This window comes from Agelaius phoeniceus, chromosome 17 (genome assembly GCF_051311805.1).
Source record: "Agelaius phoeniceus isolate bAgePho1 chromosome 17, bAgePho1.hap1, whole genome shotgun sequence".
In the NCBI taxonomy this organism is placed as follows: domain Eukaryota; kingdom Metazoa; phylum Chordata; class Aves; order Passeriformes; family Icteridae; genus Agelaius; species Agelaius phoeniceus.
Window position 1 is genome coordinate 8,526,201 of NC_135281.1, and position 19,838 is coordinate 8,546,038.

General features: G+C 56.1%; 2 protein-coding genes across 3 annotated transcripts; both read left to right on the forward strand.

Moving 5' to 3' along the window:
* Window positions 1–8,120, forward strand: LOC129127696 (bactericidal permeability-increasing protein-like). Of its 2 annotated transcripts, none has more exons than XM_054644535.2 (15): window positions 1–127; window positions 1,081–1,195; window positions 1,447–1,575; window positions 2,009–2,167; window positions 2,527–2,590; window positions 4,480–4,543; window positions 5,001–5,092; window positions 5,257–5,433; window positions 5,632–5,691; window positions 5,816–5,983; window positions 6,270–6,337; window positions 6,564–6,606; window positions 6,957–7,020; window positions 7,514–7,590; window positions 7,856–8,120. In XM_054644535.2, the coding sequence occupies exons 1-15, from the start codon at window positions 13–15 to the stop codon at window positions 7,901–7,903; spliced, it is 1,443 nt and encodes a 480-aa protein (XP_054500510.2). In that variant the 5' UTR covers window positions 1–12; the 3' UTR covers window positions 7,904–8,120. The 2 variants fall into 2 exon arrangements, with proteins under 2 accessions (XP_054500510.2, XP_054500511.2); XM_054644536.2 differs by having other exon boundaries at window positions 2,012–2,167.
* Window positions 8,121–12,027: 3,907 nt separating this feature from the next.
* LOC143695407 (bactericidal permeability-increasing protein-like) lies at window positions 12,028–19,211 on the forward strand. Its single transcript, XM_077187371.1, has 15 exons — window positions 12,028–12,153; window positions 12,982–13,081; window positions 13,692–13,820; window positions 14,295–14,450; window positions 14,802–14,865; window positions 15,307–15,370; window positions 15,817–15,908; window positions 16,074–16,250; window positions 16,465–16,524; window positions 16,650–16,817; window positions 17,104–17,171; window positions 17,398–17,440; window positions 17,791–17,854; window positions 18,347–18,423; window positions 19,030–19,211. The coding sequence occupies exons 1-15, from the start codon at window positions 12,039–12,041 to the stop codon at window positions 19,075–19,077; spliced, it is 1,425 nt and encodes a 474-aa protein (XP_077043486.1). The 5' UTR covers window positions 12,028–12,038; the 3' UTR covers window positions 19,078–19,211.
* The last annotated feature ends 627 nt before the right edge of the window (window positions 19,212–19,838 follow it).

Consider the following 19,838-nt stretch of genomic DNA (forward strand, 5'->3'; position numbering starts at 1 on the left):
CAGGAAGCCAGGATGGGAATGCAGAGCGTGGCTGTGGCTTGTGGGGCACTGGCCTTGTGCCTGGCACTCAGCACAGCCACCAACCCCGGCTTTGTGGTGAGGATCACCCAGGCAGGCTTGGACTACGGTGGGTTTGCTTCTGATTTCTCTCCTGACAGATGTGCTGGTGGCAGAGCTGTGGAGCCAGGTACCCTGTGAGAAGTGCAGGGTCCTGGGGCAGAATGGGAGATCCTTGGCCATGGGTGCCCATGTGAGGAGCACAGGGACTGGGTGAGGAAATCCTTGGCCAGGGGTGCCAAATGCACCATCAGCCAGGGCTTCCCCTGCTGCACCTGCCTGCCCCCTACAGCAGAGCTTGATGGAGCCCCTGCAGAGGGGCCCAGCCCTGTGGGGTCTCAGGGAGCTGCAGCCAGGCAGTGTGGGAGGCTGGCACAGCAGGAGGGTGCTGCTCCCACAGCACATCCAGGCAGCTGAGCCGTGAGCCCTGGAGGGGGGAGTTGCAGAGGAGAGAGGAGCTGGGGAGTTTAGGGAGGGGCAGTGACAGAGATGGATGGGCCCTGTGCTGGTTTTATTGAGGCAGGCAGAGCCCTGGCTCCAGCAGAGCACAGTTATGGATTGAAATACACTGTGTGAGAAACAGCTCATTTACCAGGCAGCTCTGCCAGCCGTGTGAGAGAGAACGTGACTCCCCCTCTCAGACGGTGGCTGGGGTGCAGCACCCACTGATGCTGTGCTGCTCCCTAGGACATAACCTCCATCCATCTTCACCTGCTGGCAATGGGCATGGAGCAGCCCAGTGCCTCCGACCTCCCACACACCTCGCCTGGTTGGCAGCCTGGAAAGTGAGGCTGGGACACCTCTTTCATTTCTGCAGCCACCACCTTCCCCTGGGGCTGCAAGCAGGGCTCCAGGCAGCATTGCCTGTGTGCTCTTAGGGCTGTGTGCACAGAGGTTTGCTTTAAAGCCAGCCTGGGAGGCAGCATCACCTGGATCTCTCCTCTGATCCTCCTGCTGCATGCCCAGTGTGTGCTGCAGCTCCTGTGGCAGTGGTGGAGTGACGCTGTCCCTGTGTCCCTGCAGCCCAAGAGCAGGGGATTGCGATCCTGGAGAAGGAGCTGGCCCAGCTGAAGCTGCCAGATATCTCAGGGGACTCTCGTGTCTTGCGTGTGGGGAAGGTACACTATGAGCTCTCCAGGTGAGCCCTGCCAGTGGTCTGGAGCCACCCACTGCCCCCTGACCCAGGCGAGGGACAGGAGGAGTGGGGAGGGTGGGGCCCCTGGAACAGTGAGGACCATCCTGTCCCCTCCACAGATCCCTGACATGTTGGCCCTGTCCATCCTGCTTGCCCTCTTTCCCTCCCTGATTTTCTCCCTCCCTCCCTAGACTTGTGCTTGGGACTGTGGAACCACTGTAACATGACTTTCCTTTTTATTTGTATATTTTTAGGCTGCGCCTTCGTGATTTCCAGTTGCCGTACTCACGGATTACCCCGATCTCCAACGTGGGCCTGCAGGTCTCCATCTCCAACGCCTTTGCTGAGCTGGACGGGGACTGGCGGGTGAAGTTTCTCTTTATGTGAGTGGCCAGCTCTTCCTCTCCCTATTCAGGCACCCACTCTGTGTCTCCCACTCTGGATCTGGACAAGTTTTTTCTCCTCCCCCTCTCCCTTCTGTTTTGGGCAGCTGTAACTTTGCTCTCCCAGATATGATGGATAAAACAGGGTGGGAGGCAGGTAAAAGGCACGTGAAGGTAGAGCTATACGTGGACCCTCAGGTCTCTCTTCCACCACCCCTACTTGCTCTCTCTCCCCTCTATTTAAAGGTTACCTCTCCTAGTTTATGTGCCATTGAAATTTGCTTCCCCTGAATCTAAACACTTTCCCAATCTCCTCTGGATGCACCATACAAGGGGGAGACTGATCCAGACTGATTCATCCTCAAGCAGATTTGAGGTCTCTTCACCAGGCCTTGGCTTTGACAAACTTCCCTTTCTCATCCCCCTCTACCAGCAGCCGGGACCATGGATCTTTTGACCTGAAGGTGGAAAATATCTACATCAAAATTCTCCTGAGGCTGGGCAGTGACACCACTGGGAGGCCCACCATCAGCACCTCAGACTGCAGTGCCCACATCTCCAAAGTCCGGGTGCTCTTTTCTGGCAAGCTTGCGTATGTGATTTTACTGGAAGGTCTGGAAACACTGTGTGTTAGCCCACCTGCTATGGGAATGTGGTTCTGCCATTGGAATGTGGGCCTCGTGTGAGGAGTATGTTGTTGGCAAATTTGAGGTTGCCTGGTCTTAAATCTGGCCTAAATTTCTTCTGCTGTGGCTGCACATTTAAGGGGGTGGGTTGGGTTTACCAGTGAGTCTGTTTTCAAATGTAAACCCTGGGGCAAAGCCACATGCCAGATGGGTGTGGGAATGATGTTCCCAGGGGCTTGCATCTCTAGGGTCTCCCTTTCCTGGGCATATAGTTCTGCAGTATGGAACTGAGCTAGGCAGGGCTTCTCTCTGTGTTTCTCTGCAGGTGGCTTTACAACCTGTTCCACCGCGTTATTGAGTCCAGGTTGCGAAAGAATTTAGAGAGCAAGGTATGTGAGCAGTGGAGGGCAGGGCCCTGGGTTTTCTGGTGGTCTTTAACCCTCACTTGTGGGTAATGTGCTGGAAGGATCAGAGGTAGGGATGTAACTATAGCCAGAGCACATGACTGTGTTGCCAATTCAGTAAAACCAAAGGAATGGGCGTCGCAGGCTCCATAGGATAGAGTGACTCAGGCTGAATTTGAAACCTGGAGACTTTGCCAAAGCCCAGCATAATTGGTTCCTAATTAACAAAGACTTTTCTTTCCATGTGGTCAGTTAATTTGATCTTATGTCTCAGCCAAATTCATTGTAACCTGATCAGAGCTGTCCTTTAACCAGCCATATTCTGGAGGGCTTTGGGGAGCACTTGAGGGGAAACTCTCATTCCTGGATTTGAGACATTTGGTGTTTTGTTTTACTGAGGGGGTCAGGGAGTTCTGGTACCGCTGCCTACTACAGACACTGACGTGCAGGAGACCTGCAACAAGACACGGAAACAAGCTGTTAGCAATAATTACTACAAGGATAACTGGCATGAGTTACAGCCTCTCTGGATGTGAACCTTGCTTGGGAAGGAGGCATTTGGAGAACAGGCAAATCCCATTCCTGCATCAGATCCCATCCTGCCCAGGCTCTATTCCCAATTCCATGCAACACCGTTCCCAAGTCCCCTGGGGTGTGTGGCAGCAGATGGTCTGGCAGCAGGAACAACACCAGGGCTCAGAGGCCTTTTCTGCTGTTTTGTAACCTGGAAGGAGGACAGCTCTGGGACTGCAAAGGGACCCCACTGCCCTCTGCTCCTCCTCCAAACTCCCTCTGCCCCACACACATTCTTCATTGTCTTTGTGGAGTCATGGTGTGAGGGGCAATGGGCAGGAGAGGGCAGGAGCAGGGACTGAGCTGCACCCTGGGCACAGCTGGGCCTCGACCCAGGCCAGGCAGCCTGTGTCTGCCTCCTGCTGTTGCTGCAATGCTTGGGCAGTTCTAGTATTCCCAGTTCTGGGAGTCCATTCACAGGGAGATCCCTGTCACAGGGAAATCCAGGTCACAGGGAAATGAGGGTCATGGGGAAATCCCAGTCACTGGGACTGCATTCTTCTGCCTGCAGCGACATCCTCACAGGCAGCAATGGAGCATTTCCAGCACAGACAGAAAAATATCACTGGGGACAGGGAAGAGCTGCAACCTGCTGTCACTAAGGCCATGCCCAAAGCTGTGTCGCCTCCTCCTCCTCATCTCTGTCAGTGTGGTCGCTGCCCCTCCGCAGCGCTGCATCTGACCATCAGCTCTGTGGGCTGCATGCCCAGTCAGACAGATGACAGACAGATCCTGCCCGTGGTTGCTGTGATGTTACAGTGAAAACATTGAAAAGAGCTTGTGTGGATTTCCTCAGCCATCTGCAGGACAGTGCCCTGCAATAAATTTCCCAGGGTAGTGATGAGCCAGCAATAAAATCCCCACAAATGCCAGGGCTTCACTTGTGCATGACAGAGGCAGAGGGATGCACTCTCCTGTCCTGGCACACAGAACTGTAGGAACTGAGCAAAGCTCAGCTTCAGGGCAGTCGGTGCTCCTGCCCCTGTGGGTGGGATAATCCTTTATGTTGTTCTTTCTCGGCCACGCCCTGGCTGCTCAGCACGGTTCATTCCTGCATGGGCCACAGGAGATTTCCCTTCCAAGGGTCTCCCCAGAGCTGAACTGTGCTGAGGGAAATTGCTGCAGGCAGATGCTTGTAGGTATAAATCCTGCTTGAGTCTTGGACACTTAATGTGCTGCCTGATGAATGGAGGCAATCATCACTGTGTGCTCATTTACTTAAGCATACTTTGTCATGGAGCTGGGAGTGTGGCTGTGACCCAGCTGCCCCTGCTGAGCTCTGTGGCCTTTCTGTCCCACAGGTGTGTGACAATGTGGCCAAGTCTGTGCACAATGACCTACAGATGTACATCCGGACGCTGCCAGGTACTGGGGGGCTTTAAGTGGGTTTAGGAGCTGCTCTTCCTGGCTTTTCCCAGCCGTGAGGAAAGTTTTACTTTGTGTCCCCTCCCCATGCCTGGTGTTCTGGCACCCAAGCTGGGAGCTGGGGAGCACCTTCTCAGCAGAGAGAAATCACTGTGTGTCCTGTCAGGCTGTGGGAATTCCTTCAGAATCTGTGCCCATGGACTTGGGGGGATTGGGCTGCTTTACCTGGGGGACCCTAGCCACTTCTCAGGTCCAGGAGATGGTTTGTATTGCTGAGAAACATTGAGGAAGAAAATGTTTTTTCCTCTTCTAAAGAGAAGCAAGCAGAGGGGGCAGTTGGTAGTGAGTTGATGCACCAGGAAGCGCAATCATGGCACGGTCCAGATGCCAGCGGAGGCCATCTGCTGCCAGCTTTCCTGACCATCTCCTTACTCATCTCTCTTCCTTGTGTTTGCAGTCACAGCCAAGATAGATAACAAGTTTGGGATAGCTTATTCCTTGGTGGCACCCCCAAGAGCAACTGCCCAGTCTCTGGATGCAGACCTGAAGGTGAGAAGCAGCCCTGGGAACACTTGATTTGGCCAATGCCATTGCCAAAGGCAGGTGGGAGCCAAGGTTTTGGAACCTGCTGCAAATGCTGTTTGCCAGGGTGAGTCAGCAGGTGAGACCCACTGCTATTTGCAGCCCTTCTCCACGTCTCTCCCTCCTCCCAGGGTGAATTCTACTCCCTGGCCCACCGCTCCCCCATCCCCTTCTCACCGCTGCCGCTGGCCTTCCCCTCGGATCACGAGCGCATGGTTTACTTTGGAGCCTCCAGCTACTTCTTCAACACAGCCGGCATTGCCTACCACAAGGCTGGGGCACTGGTCTTTGAAATCACAGAGGCCATGGTGAGTGGCATGAGTGGGACAGGGCAGGGAAAGAGGTTCCATTTGCTGAGGAGCTCCAGGAACAGCCAGCAGTCCTGGAGAAGCCCCAGTGAGAGAGCTGGGGGCTGTGGGATGAGGCTGTCAGACGTGGCAGGATGTGGGGATGCAATGGGCTGCTCTGTGCCACATTGCCCCAGTGTGACAATCGTCTCCTTGCAGATCCCAAAGGATGTAGAATTCAAGTTGGAGACCTCTGTCTTCTCAGCCTTCATTCCCCAGGTGAGCAGTCTGGCCCTGCCTGCCCAGAGCTCCTGCACACACAGGCTTCGCTCTGTGCCAGGTGTTCTCCCTCAGGACTGGGGGTTTGTGCCATCATTCCCATCCTCTCCTTACCCCCACACAGCTGGAGGAGATGTACCCCAATATGCCAATGAAGTTCAGGCTGTCCGCTCCCACTGCTCCATTCCTGACTATTGGACCAGGAGGAATCTCATTCCAGCCCATTGTGGATGCCCAGGCTTATGCCATCCTTCCCAACTCCAGCCTGGCTCCTCTCTTCCTCCTCAGCCTGGTGAGTTCAGACACAGCCTGTGGTGATGGGGCAGAAGGGAGTTTGAGCTGTGCCCTGTCCTGTTGCCCAGATCCTGCCAGGGGCACTCCCAGGTGCTGTCCAGGCACAGTGAGGGTGTCCCCAACTGAACAATTCCTGAGCTGACAAATGCCAGGTTTAATGCTGGATGCAGACACACCCCTGGATGGGCAGTGGTGTGTTTCAGCTGGTCAGGGCTGTTCCCCTGGGTGTCTGCTTTGGGCTGAGGTGGGGTGAGCACTGCCAGAGCTCTGTGCTCTCTCCCCAGACAGGGAACGTGTCCGCTGTCATCAACGTGAGATCCGGCCGCATAGTTGGGAGCCTGGATGTGGGCAGGTACAGAGGGGAGCAGCCACTGACTGGGCAGGGGGTGGCTGGAGGTCTTTCTGTTTTGGGTGCCCAGGGACAGAGAGGGGATGGGAAGGTCCCTGGGACGTGGGCTTGCTGTGGAGGGAAGGAATGAGCTGGAGCTGGAGGGAGTGGGATCTGCATGGCCATGGATGGGTGGAATGGCTCCCTCCCTTGGCACATCCTCCACAGCACCACTTCTGTCCCTGTGCAGGATCAGGCTCTCTCTGAAGGATTCAGCTGTTGGCACTTTCCAGGTAAGCTATCCTTGACCACAAGCAGAGCCCCCAGCATGGAGCTGGCAGCCTGCCGGGGGCCAGGACAGGGACTCATTCCTCGCTGCCTCCCAACATGGGACCCCACACTGACCGTGCAGCCACCTCCTGCCTCAGCCTGCAAGGCTGGGAAAGGATGCAGAGCCTGATCCATTGCTGCTCTCACCCCAAACATTTCCTACACTGCCAGTGTGAACAGACAAAGCTGCTGGTCTCTGCAAAGTGTTGTGCACAGCCCAGCTTCTTGTCTCTTTTTAGAATTATCCTGCAGTGCCCGCATGTCTCCTGTCCTGCAGACTAAAGCTTTTTCTCCCTCTCTCCCCACTCCCCAGGTACGAATGATGCAGTCCTTAATGAACATCCTGACTTCCAGTACCCTGCTCCCACGTCTCAATGGTGAGAACTCAATGGGGGGAACGAGGTTGCTGGAGCACCCTCCACTCAGGTTACTCCATCCAAGGGGTCCCAGCTCACTAATTAAATCCTCATTGCCAAGGCTGATGCAGGGCAAAGTGCGCGCAGGAGGCGGCAGTGAAGCGGAGGGAGCCTCTTGCTGCTCTGACAGGCTCCCAGCAGCAAACGCAATGGAAAATATGAGCCCTGTGCAGATCCTAATGCTTTCCAGACCCTCTCCCCGAATCCCTGCATCTCCTGCCTCGCCAGCAGCTTAGACCAGAGTGGGGCTGGTGGCAGGAGTGGCCAAGGGGGCTGTCATGGCACAACAGGCAGCCCTTCTGTGGAGCTTGGCAGGAGTTTCCTCTGCCTGCCCCAGGAGCAGTGGAGGAGAGGAAAGGGCTGGGGGAAGGAGGTGGCCACCTTCTCTGAGTGCTCCGTGCTCCCTTGACTCCCATTCCCATGCCAGTGCAGACACATGTGTTGTCTTTTCCAGCCCGCTTAGATGAGGGCTTCCCTCTGCCACTTCTGGACAGGATTCAGCTCTCCAATATCCTTGTGAGGTTCCACCAGGTGAGTGAGAGGGAGCAGCTGGCCCCAGCTGGGGCCCATCCTGCTGCCCACAAAGCCCTGCTTACCAGCACAGCCTCCAAATCCAGTTTCCTCAGCTGTGCTGGAAAGTGACAAATGGGAGGGTGCTCTTCACTGAGATCCCAATGGCCCAGCAGCAAACCAGAGCACAGGTCCCAATCCGTTCTGCCTTGAGGGATGTGGTGGGCGCTGGGCAGGGCAGCTGCCAGGGCCCATAGCAGCCCAGCGCTTTCTCTCTTTCTCCCAGAATTTCCTGCTGCTTGGAGCAGACGTTCGCTTCCAGCCCCGGGGATGAAGACAGGGTGATGAGAGCCCTTCAGCACTAAATCTGCTCCATTCACCACTTTGCCCTTCCCTGCCTGAGCTGAAGACCCCCAGTCCTGCCACTGTCCTGCATTGCTGCCTTGGCCCAGACCCTCCATCCTCCTGCTGGGGCCTCACCCGGTGCTACCCATTAGCTGGGGGTCCCCTGCCCTGGGCCACCTGCTCCCCTCCTCCCTCTGAGCAGCAATAAAGGCGTCGGTGCTGGGGCTGTGCTCTTGGTGTCACTGTCTGCACCTCGGGCCACACAGGGACAGATGGGAGCTGGATTGGGACCACCTGGTTTGGCTGTTTCCATGGTCATTCCAAGGCACCATGAAACACCTGTGTCCTGCTGTCTTGTGCCTTCACTTCAGCCTTGGGGCAGTGGTTGAAAAAAGCACAGTGGAAAAGGCCCTTGGGGTGCTGTCAACAGCAGCTGAACATGAGCACCAGGTGGCCAACAAGGCCAGGGGCATCCTGGCCTGTACCAGCCATAGTGGGGAAACAGGACCACGGAAGGTTTTGTGTTGTGTCCAGTTCTGGGTCCCACACTTCAAGAAGGACATGGAGGTGCTGGATCATGTCCAGAGAAGGGCAATGGAATCAGGGGAGATGGTGGAGCACCAAAGAGGCTGAGGGGCCTCAGCCTGGAAGAAGGGAGGTTCAGGGTGAGGCCTCACAACTCCCTGACAGGAGGGAGCACCCATGTGGGTGTCAGGGTCTGCTCCCAGGGAACAAGGGGCAGGATAAGAGGAGATGGTCTTAAGCTGCACCAGGGGCCTTTTACGTTGGATATTAGGAAAAATTCCATCACATTAAGGGTCGTTAGACCTTAGAATGGGCAGCCCAGGAAGGTGGTGGAGTCACCGTCCCTGAAGGTGTTTAAGGGAAGGCTGGACATGGCCAGGATTTCAGTGCCCTGTTTTGGCTGAAATGTTGTTTCTGGGTCACAGGCTGAACTCGATGACCTCGGAGTTCTTTTCCAACCTAATTGATTCTGTGGTTTTGTGATTCCCGCGGCGGCACCGCCCAGCAGCGGGGCGGCCCCGAATGGCGGCGGGGCAGAACGCGGCGCCGAGGGGCGGAGGCGGCGGCGGCGTCTCCCCGTCCCTCGCCGGCCGCTTCGTTCCCGACGCTCCCCTGTGTGCTGTGGCCAAGGCACTTTTTCTCCCCAAGAGATTAGTCCCTAAAGTGTTTCTGCAAGGGAGATGATCTCGGTCAAGCAAAGTGATAGCAGTTAAGACAGAGACAAGACATAATCCGCACACCACAAACGCACTCTCGGGTGCCATTAGGTTCCCTGCTTTAGCTGAATTCTCCTTACAGAGCACTTGGGGCGCTCAGGCTGGGGCTCAGTGCAGGAGCAGCAGCTGCAGTAGCCCGTTGTGCTGGCTCCCCAGGGAGAAGGCAGAGCAGGCCATCTGGAACCGTCTGCAGCACCTCAAGGCGCTGAAGGCCCGGCGGCCCCAGGCTCGAGCTCCGCTCCGCATCGGGATCCTGGGTACGGCCGGGCTGCATGGCCTGAGTCCCGCAGGCAGCAGCCACCTTGGCCTGGGGTGAAAGCAGCTGGATCCTTTGGTGGCAGGATGCATGGCCAAGAAGCTTAAGGGGGAGATTCTGCACAGGGAAAAGCTGGTTGATGTCATGGCAGGCCCTGATGCTTAGCGTGACCTCTCTGTGCTGAAGTTCCTGTAGGTCCAGGGACAACTTCAGTTGCCACTGGTTCTGACCACTGCCCAGTCCTGTGGGTGACAATGAACTTGTACTGTCTGGAAACGGGTAAGGGAGGTTTTATTTTGGGCTAATGACTTCTCTTTCCATGTTCTCTCCAAACCCAGGCACGCTGCTCTCACTTTTTTTCCTGTGCCCACAGGTTTTTCATTATGGTTCCCCAGCCGACATACACCTGCCAGTGGAAGGCTGGAGAACAGCAGCAGTCCTGCTTCTGGCACTGGTACAAGCTGCCCGGGGAATTCCCCACTGGTAATGGCACCAGGGAACACAGATGTGTCTGGATTTCCTTGCAGATGGCAAACGAGCAGGTTATGGCACCACAGAACAAAGATGTATTCAGATTTTCTTGCAGATGGCAAATGTGCCTGCACTGCTCAGAGCCCAAAGAGCAAACCCCTGGCTGGTTTGTAGTACTTGGTTAGCCCCAGCACGTGGCTGCAGGGGGTCTTGAGCCACAGCACCACAAGAAAGATGTGGAAAGAGCTGGGACAGGATGGGGAACTGCCCACACGTGCTGAGGAGCGTGTGGGGCCAGAGGGACTTCTGACCTGGGGAGCAGGGGGGGAGCCTATGGACAGTGGAGAGGGGGTGTTGACCTGCAGTCCTGGGCAAAGGACAGCAGCAGCACAGGACTCCTCCTGGGCTCCTGGTTCCCATGTGACCATTCCCATTCCTTCTCCAGCAGCCTGGGGGAGCCAGCCTTTCCCCAGTGGAGCAGACCCCACACTCCCAGGACAGGCAGAGCAGCTCAGCAGGAGAAGCCTTTACCTGTCCAAAGGGTTGGGGCCAGCAGGGCAGGATCTCATGTTCCATTCCCTCTGTCACCACTTGCAGGAAGCACTACCAGGACCGGCACATATGTTGAGCTTTAGATGTGGTTTTGGCTGCTCCTTGCCAAACACAGCAGTGTTTGGTCAGAGTTCGGCTCTTTGAAGGCTTGTTTTTCAGTTCAGCTTCAAAATTTGCTCAAAGCCTGGGGGAAGACTTCCTGGTTTTGCTTCCTCTCTATGCTATTCCTTATAAAATTTCATTTCTCCTTATGGAAGAGTTCTGCTTCCTCCATGCTCCTCCTGAACATCTTGAATGTTGTTTTGTCACAGCCCTTCAGTGACAAAATGGGCTTGTCACCATGGCAGGTTTGGGATCTCCTGCTCTGAACTGAGCCAGACCCAGATAAGAGCTGATGATGGGTGACAGGGAGGGTCATGATGCCAGGGAGGCTGTGAGTGAGGATTTGGCTTTTGCCTTTCTCCTCTGTTCTTGCATGTTTCTTTCTGGGCAAAAGGAGCTCTGGGCACAAGGAGCTCTGCTCACAGGCTCAAGGATGTTGCCTCTGGCAGCCAGGACTTCCCTGGATCCAGCATGAGATCTGCCTGCATCAGCAGCCATGGGTTTCCTTTGCCTGGACACCAGGCACAGGAAATGAAATTGACTGAAATATTTCTTCCTCCATCACCTTTATCTTGCAAGGAGAGACCAGCCAGCCGAGCTCTCCTGCCTGGGCGGGCACAGGGGTGTTCCTCCCTCACACCTGCCTGGCTGCACCCAGCTCCTGCCCCTGTCTCCAGCCATCATGACAAGAGCTGGGACATATCAGGCCTCAGAAGTGATGTCTTTGGAGCTTGATCCTGGGGTGATGGATGTCTCTTCCTGTGTGGCTGCTCTGTGCAGGAACCCATGATAGGATCTGGAGTTGCAGGGCACTGCACTGAGGTAGTTGCCTTGGTGCAGCTGCCCAGCCCAGGCAAATGCCCCTTTGCCAGCCCTGCTGGGTGTGGGGGTCCCTGTGATCTGCTCACATGAGGTGAGAAGCTGTGATCTGCCTTCTTAGCCACTGCTGTGCCCCATGGCTGCTCTGGTGGCCCATGGCTGCTCTGGTGCCCTTGGCAGGTCCATGGTGTGACAGAAGCAGCTCACAGAGTAGCCAGGAGAGCCATGGGACAGGGACAGAGATGGAGAGCAGCAGGGCTGGGACCCTGCTCCTGGGCAGCCCAGGCTGTTCCCAGCTTTTTCTGGGGGCAGGCTGCAGACATGTGGCTCTGTCAGGCTCAGCTGCCAGTGCCAAACCCAGCTCTGCCCCACTGAACATCCACTGCTGCCACAGGCAGGGATTGCTGGCAGTGACAGAGAGTTGGAAACTAGGCTGTTGCCTCCCAGTTTCCACTGCTCCTTCCCTGCCTTCAGTGAGAGGTACCAGGTGTGCCTCTGTGCTGGGCCATGTGCCCACGATGCCAGCAGCACAGTGGAGCAGGGTGGTGGCCAAGCAGGAAATCCTGGGGACGCCCCCCGTGGCTCCTGACACCACCTTTGCCCAAGGTTCCTGTTTTGGCAGGGATATAAAGGTGGTGTGAGCTGGGAGAGCCCAGCATAGTGCAGGCTTGCAGGAAGCCAGGATGGGAATGCAGAGCGTGGCTGTGGCTTGTGGGGCACTGGCCTTGTGCCTGGCACTCAGCACAGCCACCAACCCCGGCTTCGTGGTGAGGATCACCCAGGCAGGCTTGGACTACGGTGGGTTCTGCTTCTGATTTCTCTCCTGACAGATGTGCTGGTGGCAGAGGTGTGGAGCCAAGTACCCTGTGAGAAGTGCAGGGTCCTGGGGCAGAATGGGAGATCCTTGGCCATGGGTGCCCATGTGAGGAGCACAGGGACAGGGTGGGGAAATCCTTGGCCAGGGGTGCCAAATGCACCATCAGCCAGGCCTTCCCCTGCTGCACCTGCCTGCCCCCTACAGCAGAGCTTGATGGAGCCCCTGCAGAGGGGCCCAGCCCTGTGGGGTCTCAGGGAGCTGCAGCCAGGCAGTGTGGGAGGCTGGCACAGCAGGAGGGTGCTGCTCCCACAGCACATCCAGGCAGCTGAGCCGTGAGCCCTGGAGGAGGGAGCTGCAGAGGAGAGAGGAGCTGGGGAGTTTAGGGAGGGGCAGTGACAGAGATGGATGGGCCCCGTGCTGGTTTTATCGAGGCAGGCAGGGCCCTGGCTCCAGCAGAGCACAGTTATGCACTGAAATACACTGTGTGAGAAACACACAGCATCCCAGGGCCTCAGACCTCATGCAGATCTCCCCCAGTGCACTGCCTGGAGAGTGAGGCTGGGACACCTCTCTCCTTTCTGCAGCCACCACCTTCCCCTGGGGCTGCAAGCAGGGCTCCAGGCAGCATTGCCTGTGTGCTCTCAGGGCTGTGTGCACAGAGGTTTGCTTTAAAGCCAGCCTGGGAGGCAGCATCACCTGGATCTCTCCTCTGATCCTTCTGCTGCATGCCCAGTGTGTGCTGCAGCTCCTGTGGCTGGAATGATGGAGTGGTGGAATGGTGGAGTGACGCTATCCCTGTGTCCCTGTAGCCCAAGAGCAGGGGATTGCGATCCTGCAGAAGGAGCTGGCCCAGCTGAAGCTGCAAGACTTCTCGGGTAAATCGGGGAAGGTGCATTATTCATTCTCCAGGTAAGCCCTGTGAGCCTCGCCAGTGGCCTGGAGCCACCCACTGCCCTCCTGACCACGGCGAGGGGCAGGAGGAGTGGGGATGATGGAGAGCCCCCTGAGCACTGAGGAGCATCCTGTCCCCTCCACAGCTCCCTGAGATGTTGGCCGTGTCCTTGGTGCATGTTCCTGTTTTTCTCCTTGCCCAAGGCGAAAATTGGAATGAGGGTCACAGCAGTGTGGGCATGGGTGGACTGTGTGCAATCACAGCCTGGGTAGTGGAGATGGCCTTGCCTGTGGGACAAGGCATGTGAAGCAGGAGCCCAGTCCCTGTGGAAATGCCAGCTCCCTGCTGCCCGGGTGCCTCTCTTCTCCTGCAGCGCAGTGTTTGGAGCTGCCTTGGGTGGCTGCAAGGGCCCCATTCCCAAAGGTGCCACTCTACACTGTGTGACCCTGCCAGGCATAGCTTTGCAGCAGCAGAACTGCAGCTGGAAATGCTGCCAGTGCAGTGACTCCATCCTGCTCACCCTTCTTCCCTCCCTGATTGTTTCCCTCCCTCCATCCCTCCTTTGCCTTGTGCTTGGGAGTGTGGAACCACTGTAACATGATTTTTCATTTTATTTGTATATTTTAGGCTGCACATTCCCACTTTCCGCTTGCCACACTCACGGATTACCCCGGTCCCCAATGTGGGCCTGCAGGTCTCCATCTCCAACGCCTTTGCTGAGCTGAATGGGGACTGGCGGGTGAAGTTTCTCTTTATGTGAGTGGCCAGCTCTTCCTCTCCCTATTCAGGCACCTACTCTGTGTCTCCCGCTCTTGAACTGGACAGGTTTTTTCTCCTCTCCCTCTCCCTCTCCCTCTCCCTCTCCCTCTCCCTCTCCCTCTCCCTTCTGTTTTGGGCAGCTGTCACTTTGCTCTCCCAGATATGATGGATAAAACAGGGTGGGAGGCACGTAAAAGGCACATGAAAGGGGAGGTATACATGCACCCTCAGGTCTCTCTTCCACCACCCCTACTTGCTCTCACTCCCCTCTGTGTAAAAGTTACCTCTCCTAATTTATGTGCCAGTGAAATTTGCTTCCCCTGAATCTAAACACTTTCCCAATCTACTCTGGATGCACCATACAAGGGGGAGACTGATCCAGACTGCTGTATCCTGAACCAAATGAGATGTCTCTTCACCAGGCCTTGGAATTGACAAATATCTCTTTCTTATTCCCCTTTCTCCCTGCAGCAAGGGACATGGATCTTTCAACCTGAAGGTAGAAAATGTCAACTTGAAAATCATCCTGAGGCTGGGCAGTGACACCACTGGGAGGCCCACCATCAGCACCTCAGACTGCAGTGCCCGCATTTCCAATGTCCGGGTGCGCTTTTCTGGCAAGCTTGGGTATGTGACTTCACTGGAAGGTCTGGAAATGCTGTGTATTAGCCCACCTGTCACTAGAATGTGGCCTTGTTAAGCGTGTAGCCTGCTGGCAATTCTGATGTTGCCTGCTCTTAAATCTGGCCTGAATTTCTCCTGCTGTTGCTGCACATTTAAGGGGGTGGGTGGGGTTTACCAGTGAGTCTGTTTTCAAATGTAAACTCTGGGGCAAAGCCAGATGCCAAATGGGTGTGGGAATGATGTTCCCAGGGGCTTGCTTGAGAATGATGTTCTCTATCATCAACCTTTCCTGGGCACATAGTTCTGCAGTATGGAACTGAGCTAGGCAGGGCTTCTCTCTGTGTTTCTCTGTAGGTGGCTTTACAACCTCTTCCACCGCGTTATTGAAAGGAAGTTGCGAAAGAATTTAGAGAGCAAGGTATGTGCGCAGTGGAAGGCAGGGTCCTGTGTTTACTGGTTGTGTTTAAGCCCCCTCTTGTTGGTAACGTCCAGAAGGCTCAGAAGTAGGGATGTAAGGAGAGCAAGAGCACACCCCTGTAGGTGGGTTAATCCTTTCTGTTGCTCTTTCTTGGCCACGCCCTTGCCCCCCCCCCCCGGGGAGCTGCTCAGCACGGTTCATTCCTGCATGGGCCACATGAGATTTCCCTTCCAAGGGTCTCCCCAGAGCTGAACTGTGCTGAGGGAAATTGCTGCAGGCAGATGCTTGTAGGTATAAATCCTGCTTGTGTCTTGGACACTTAATGTGCTGCCTGATGAATGGAAGCAATCATCACTGTGTGCTCATTTACTTAAGCAAACTTTGTCATGGAGCTGTGACCCAGCTGCCCCTGCTGAGCTCTGTGGCCTTTCTGTCCCACAGGTGTGTGACAATGTGGCCAAGTCTGTGCACAATGAGCTACAGAAGTACATCCAGACGCTGCCAGGTATTGGGGGGCTTTAAGTGGGTTTAGGAGCTGCTCTTCCTGGTTTTTCCCAGCCGTGAGGAAAGTTTTACTTTGTGTCCCTTCCCCATGTCCTGGTGTTCTGGCACCCAAGCTGGGAGCTGGGGAGCACCTTCTCAGCAGAGAGAAATCACTGTGTGTCCTGTCAGGCTGTGGGAATTCCTTCAGAATCTGTGCCCACGGAATGTCAGGGACTTTGGCTACTTTAGCGGGGGGACCCTGGCCACTTCTCAGGTCCAGGAGATGGCTGTGAAAAAGTCAGGAGAAAAGTGGGGATTTTTGCTTCCTAGCAAAAGCAAGCAGAGGAGCAGTTGGTAGTGAGTTGATGCACCAGGAAGCCCAATCACGGCACGGTCCAGATGCCAGCGGAGGCCATCTGCTGCCAGCTTTCCTGACCATCTCCTTACTCATCTCCCTTGTGTTTGCAGTCACAGCCAAGATAGATAACAACTTTGGTATTGATTATTCCTTGGTGGCACCCCCAAGAGCTACACCCAAGTCCTTGGACCTGGACCTGAAGGTGAGAAGCAGCCCCTGGGAACACTTGATTTGGCCAATGCCATTGCCAAAGGCAGGTGGGAGCCAAGGTTTTGGAACCTGCTGCAAATGCTGTTTGCCAGCGTGAGTCAGCAGGTGAGACCCACTGCTATTTGCAGCCCTTCTCCACGTCTCTCCCTCCTCCCAGGGTGAATTCTACTCCCTGGCCCACCGCTCCCCCATCCCCTTCTCACCGCTGCCGCTGGCCTTCCCCTCGGATCACGAGCGCATGGTTTACTTTGGAGCCTCCAGCTACTTCTTCAACACAGCCGGCATTGCCTACCACGAGGCTGGGGCACTGGTCTTTGAAATCACAGAGGCCATGGTGAGTGGCATGAGTGGGACAGGGCAGGGAAAGAGGTTCCATTTGCTGAGGAGCTCCAGGAACAGCCAGCAGTCCTGGAGAAGCCACAGAGAGAGAGCTGGAGGCTGTGGGATGACGCCGGGCTGTCACACATGGCAGCATTTGGGGATGCAATGGGCTCACCATGGGCTCCTCTGTGCCACATTGCCCCAGTGTGACAATCGTCTCCCTGCAGATCCCAAAGGAAGCGAGATTCAGTTTGGACACCTCTATCTTCTCAGCCTTCATTCCCCAGGTGAGCAGTCTGGCCCTGCCTGCCCAGAGCTCCTGCACACACAGGCTTTGCTCTGTGCCAGGTGTTCTCCCCTGAGGACTGGGGGTTTGTGCCATCATTCCCATCCTCTCCCTACTCCCACACAGCTGGAGGAGAAGTATCCAAACATGCCAATGAAGTTCAGGCTGTCCACTCCCACTGCTCCATTCCTGACTATTGGACCAGGAGGAATCTCATTCCAGCCCATTGTGGATATCCAGGCTTATGCCATCCTTCCCAACTCCAAACTGGCTCCTCTCTTCCTCCTCAGCCTGGTAAGTTCAGAAATGGCCTGTGGTGATGGGGCAGAAGGGAGTTTGAGCTGTGCCCTGTCCTGTTGCCCAGATCCTGCCAGGGGCGCTCCCAGGTGCTGTCCAGGCACAGTGAGGGTGTCCCCAACTGAACAATTCCTGAGCTGACAAATGCCAGGTTTAATGCTGGATGCAGACACACCCCTGGATGGGCAGTGGTGTGTTTCAGCTGGTCAGGGCTGTTCCCCTGGGTGTCTGCTTTGGACTGAGGTGGGGTGAGCACTGCCAGAGCTCTGTGCTCTCTCCCCAGACAGGGAACGTGTCCGCTGTCATCAACGTGAGATCCGGCCGCATAGTTGGGAGCCTGGATGTGGGCAGGTACAGAGGGGAGCAGCCACTGACTGGGCAGGGGGTGGCTGGAGGTCTTTCTGTTTTGGGTGCCCAGGGACAGAGAGGGGATGGGAAGGTCCCTGGGACGTGGGCTTGCTGTGGAGGGAAGGAATGAGCTGGAGCTGGAGGGAGTGGGATCTGCATGGCCATGGATGGGTGGGATTGCTCCCTCCCTTGGCACATCCTCCACAGCACCACTTCTGTCCCTGTGCAGGATCAGGCTCTCTCTGAAGGATTCAGCTGTTGGCACTTTCCAGGTAAGCTATCCTTGACCACAACCAGAGCCCCCAGCATGGAGCTGGCAGCCTGCTGGGGGCCAGGACAGGGACTCATTCCTCGCTGCCTCCCAACATGGGACCCCACACTGACCGTGCAGCCACCTCCTGCCTCAGCCTGCAAGGCTGGGAAAGGATGCAGAGCCTGATCCATTGCTGCTCTCACCCCAAACATTTCCTACACTGCCAGTGTGAACAGACAAAGCTGCTGGTCTCTGCAAAGTGTTGTGCACAGCCCAGCATCTTGTCTCTTTTTAGAATTATCCTGCAGTGCCCGCATGTCTCCTGTCCTGCAGACTAAAGCTTTTCCTCCCTCTCTCCCCACTCGCCAGGTGCAATTTCTGCAGTCCATAATGAACATCCTGACTTCCAATGTTCTCCTGCCACATCTTAATGGTGAGAACCTACAGAGGGAATGGTGTTGCTGGAGCACCCCCGACTCAGGTTGCTCCATCCAAGGGGTCCCAGCTCACTAATTAAATCCTCATTGCCAAGGCTGATGCAGGGCAAAGTGCGCGCAGGAGGCGGCAGTGAAGCGGAGGGAGCCTCTTGCTGCTCTGACAGGCTCCCAGCAGCAAACGCAATGGAAAATATGAGCCCTGTGCAGATCCTAATGCTTTCCAGACCCTCTCCCCGAATCCCTGCATCTCCTGCCTCGCCAGCAGCTCAGACCAGAGTGGGGCTGGTGGCAGGAGTGGCCAAGGGGGCTGTCATGGCACAACAGGCAGCCCTTCTGTGGAGCTTGGCAGGAGTTTCCTCTGCCTGCCCCAGGAGCAGTGGAGGAGAGGAAAGGGCTGGGGGAAGGAGGTGGCCACCTTCTCTGAGTGCTCCGTGCTCCCTTGACTCCCATTCCCATGCCAGTGCAGACACATGTGTTGTCTTTTCCAGCCCGCTTAGATGAGGGTTTCCGTCTGCCACTGCCGGACAGGATTCAGCTCTCCAATATCCTTGTGAGGTTCCACCAGGTGAGTGAGAGGGAGCAGCTGGCCCCAGCTGGGGCCCATCCTGCTGCCCACAAAGCCCTGCTTACCAGCACAGCCTCCAAATCTCGTTCCCTCAGCTGTGCCATGAGGTGATCGATGGGAGCTTTCAGCACAAACCAGTTCTCTGCTTTTCTTGGCTGCATTTTGGGTGTCTGGGATGGCACCACATCATTCTCCAGTTCTTAAGCCTGGGGTCTGAGTTTCCAATGCTGCTTTTTATAGCAGTGTCAGCCCCAAATCCCTGCTCTCCCTGACTGGCAGTGCCTGGATGGATGCTGTGATGCCTGGTAGGATGCAGCCCCTGCCTCCTCTGCTGTAAGCAGCTGTACCAGGTCCAGAGGAGCAGAGAGAGCCCCTGTTGTGGCGTGCCTTGGGGAAACCCCAAAGCAAGGTCACAATGAGGATGCTGAAAATCTGCAGTGAGGTGTGGCTGTGAAATGCCTCCAGAGCCTGCCGGGGGGAAAAACTGGCACAGGGGTTACCAGAGCCATAGATCCCAATCCATTCTGCCTTCAGGGATGTGGTGGGTGCTGGGCAGGGCAGCTGCCAGGGCCCATAGCAGCCCAGCGCTTTCTCTCTTTCTCCCAGAATTTCCTGCTGCTTGGAGCAGACGTTCGCTTCCAGCCCCGGGGATGAAGACAGGGTGATGAGAGCCCTTCAGCACTAAATCTGCTCCATTCACCACTTTGCCCTTCCCTGCCTGAGCTGAAGACCACCAGTCCTGCCACTGTCCTGCACTGCTGCCTTGGCCCAGACCCTCCATCCTCCTGCTGGGGCCTCACCCGGTGCTACCATGAGCTGGGGGTCCCCTGCCCTGGGCCACCTGCTCCCCTCCTCCCTCTGAGCAGCAATAAAGGCGTCGGTGCTGGGGCTGTGCTCTTGGTGTCACTGTCTGCACCTCGGGCCACACAGGGACAGATGGGAGCTGGATTGGGACCACCTGGTTTGGCTGTTTCCATGGTCATTCCAAGGCACCATGGAACACCTGTGTCCTGCTCTCCTGTGCCTTCACTCCAGCCTTGGGACAGAGTGATTGGAAAAAGCACAGTGGCTTAAGGGGGAGATTCTGCACAGGAGAAGCTGCTTGATGTTGTGGCAGGCCCTGATGCCTCCCATGACCTCTCTGTGCTGAAGTTCCTGTAGGTCTAGGGACAACCTCAGTTGTCACTGATCCTGACCATTGACCAATCCTATGGGTAACAATGAACTTCTCCTGGATATGGCTAAGAGAGGCCTTATTTTGGGCTGATGACTTCTCTTTCCAAGTTCTCTCCAAACTGAGGCAGGGTGGTCTCATTTTTCTTCCTGTGTCCACGGGTTTTCCATCTGGTTCCCAGCCGACATACACCTGCCAGTGTGAGGCTGGAGAGCAGCAGCAGTCCTGCCTCTGGCACTGG

Coding starts and splice junctions, on each gene's coding strand:
- LOC129127696 (XM_054644535.2), top strand. CDS start 13: ATGGGAATGCAGAGCGTGGCTGTGGCTTGTGGGGCACTGGCCTTGTGC. Junction 5,093..5,256: donor CTCTGGATGCAGACCTGAAG/GTGAGAAGCAGC, acceptor CCCTCCTCCCAG/GGTGAATTCTACTCCCTGGC. Junction 5,434..5,631: donor TTGAAATCACAGAGGCCATG/GTGAGTGGCATG, acceptor GTCTCCTTGCAG/ATCCCAAAGGATGTAGAATT.
- LOC143695407 (XM_077187371.1), top strand. CDS start 12,039: ATGGGAATGCAGAGCGTGGCTGTGGCTTGTGGGGCACTGGCCTTGTGC. Junction 14,451..14,801: donor CGCTTTTCTGGCAAGCTTGG/GTATGTGACTTC, acceptor GTTTCTCTGTAG/GTGGCTTTACAACCTCTTCC. Junction 15,909..16,073: donor CCTTGGACCTGGACCTGAAG/GTGAGAAGCAGC, acceptor CCCTCCTCCCAG/GGTGAATTCTACTCCCTGGC.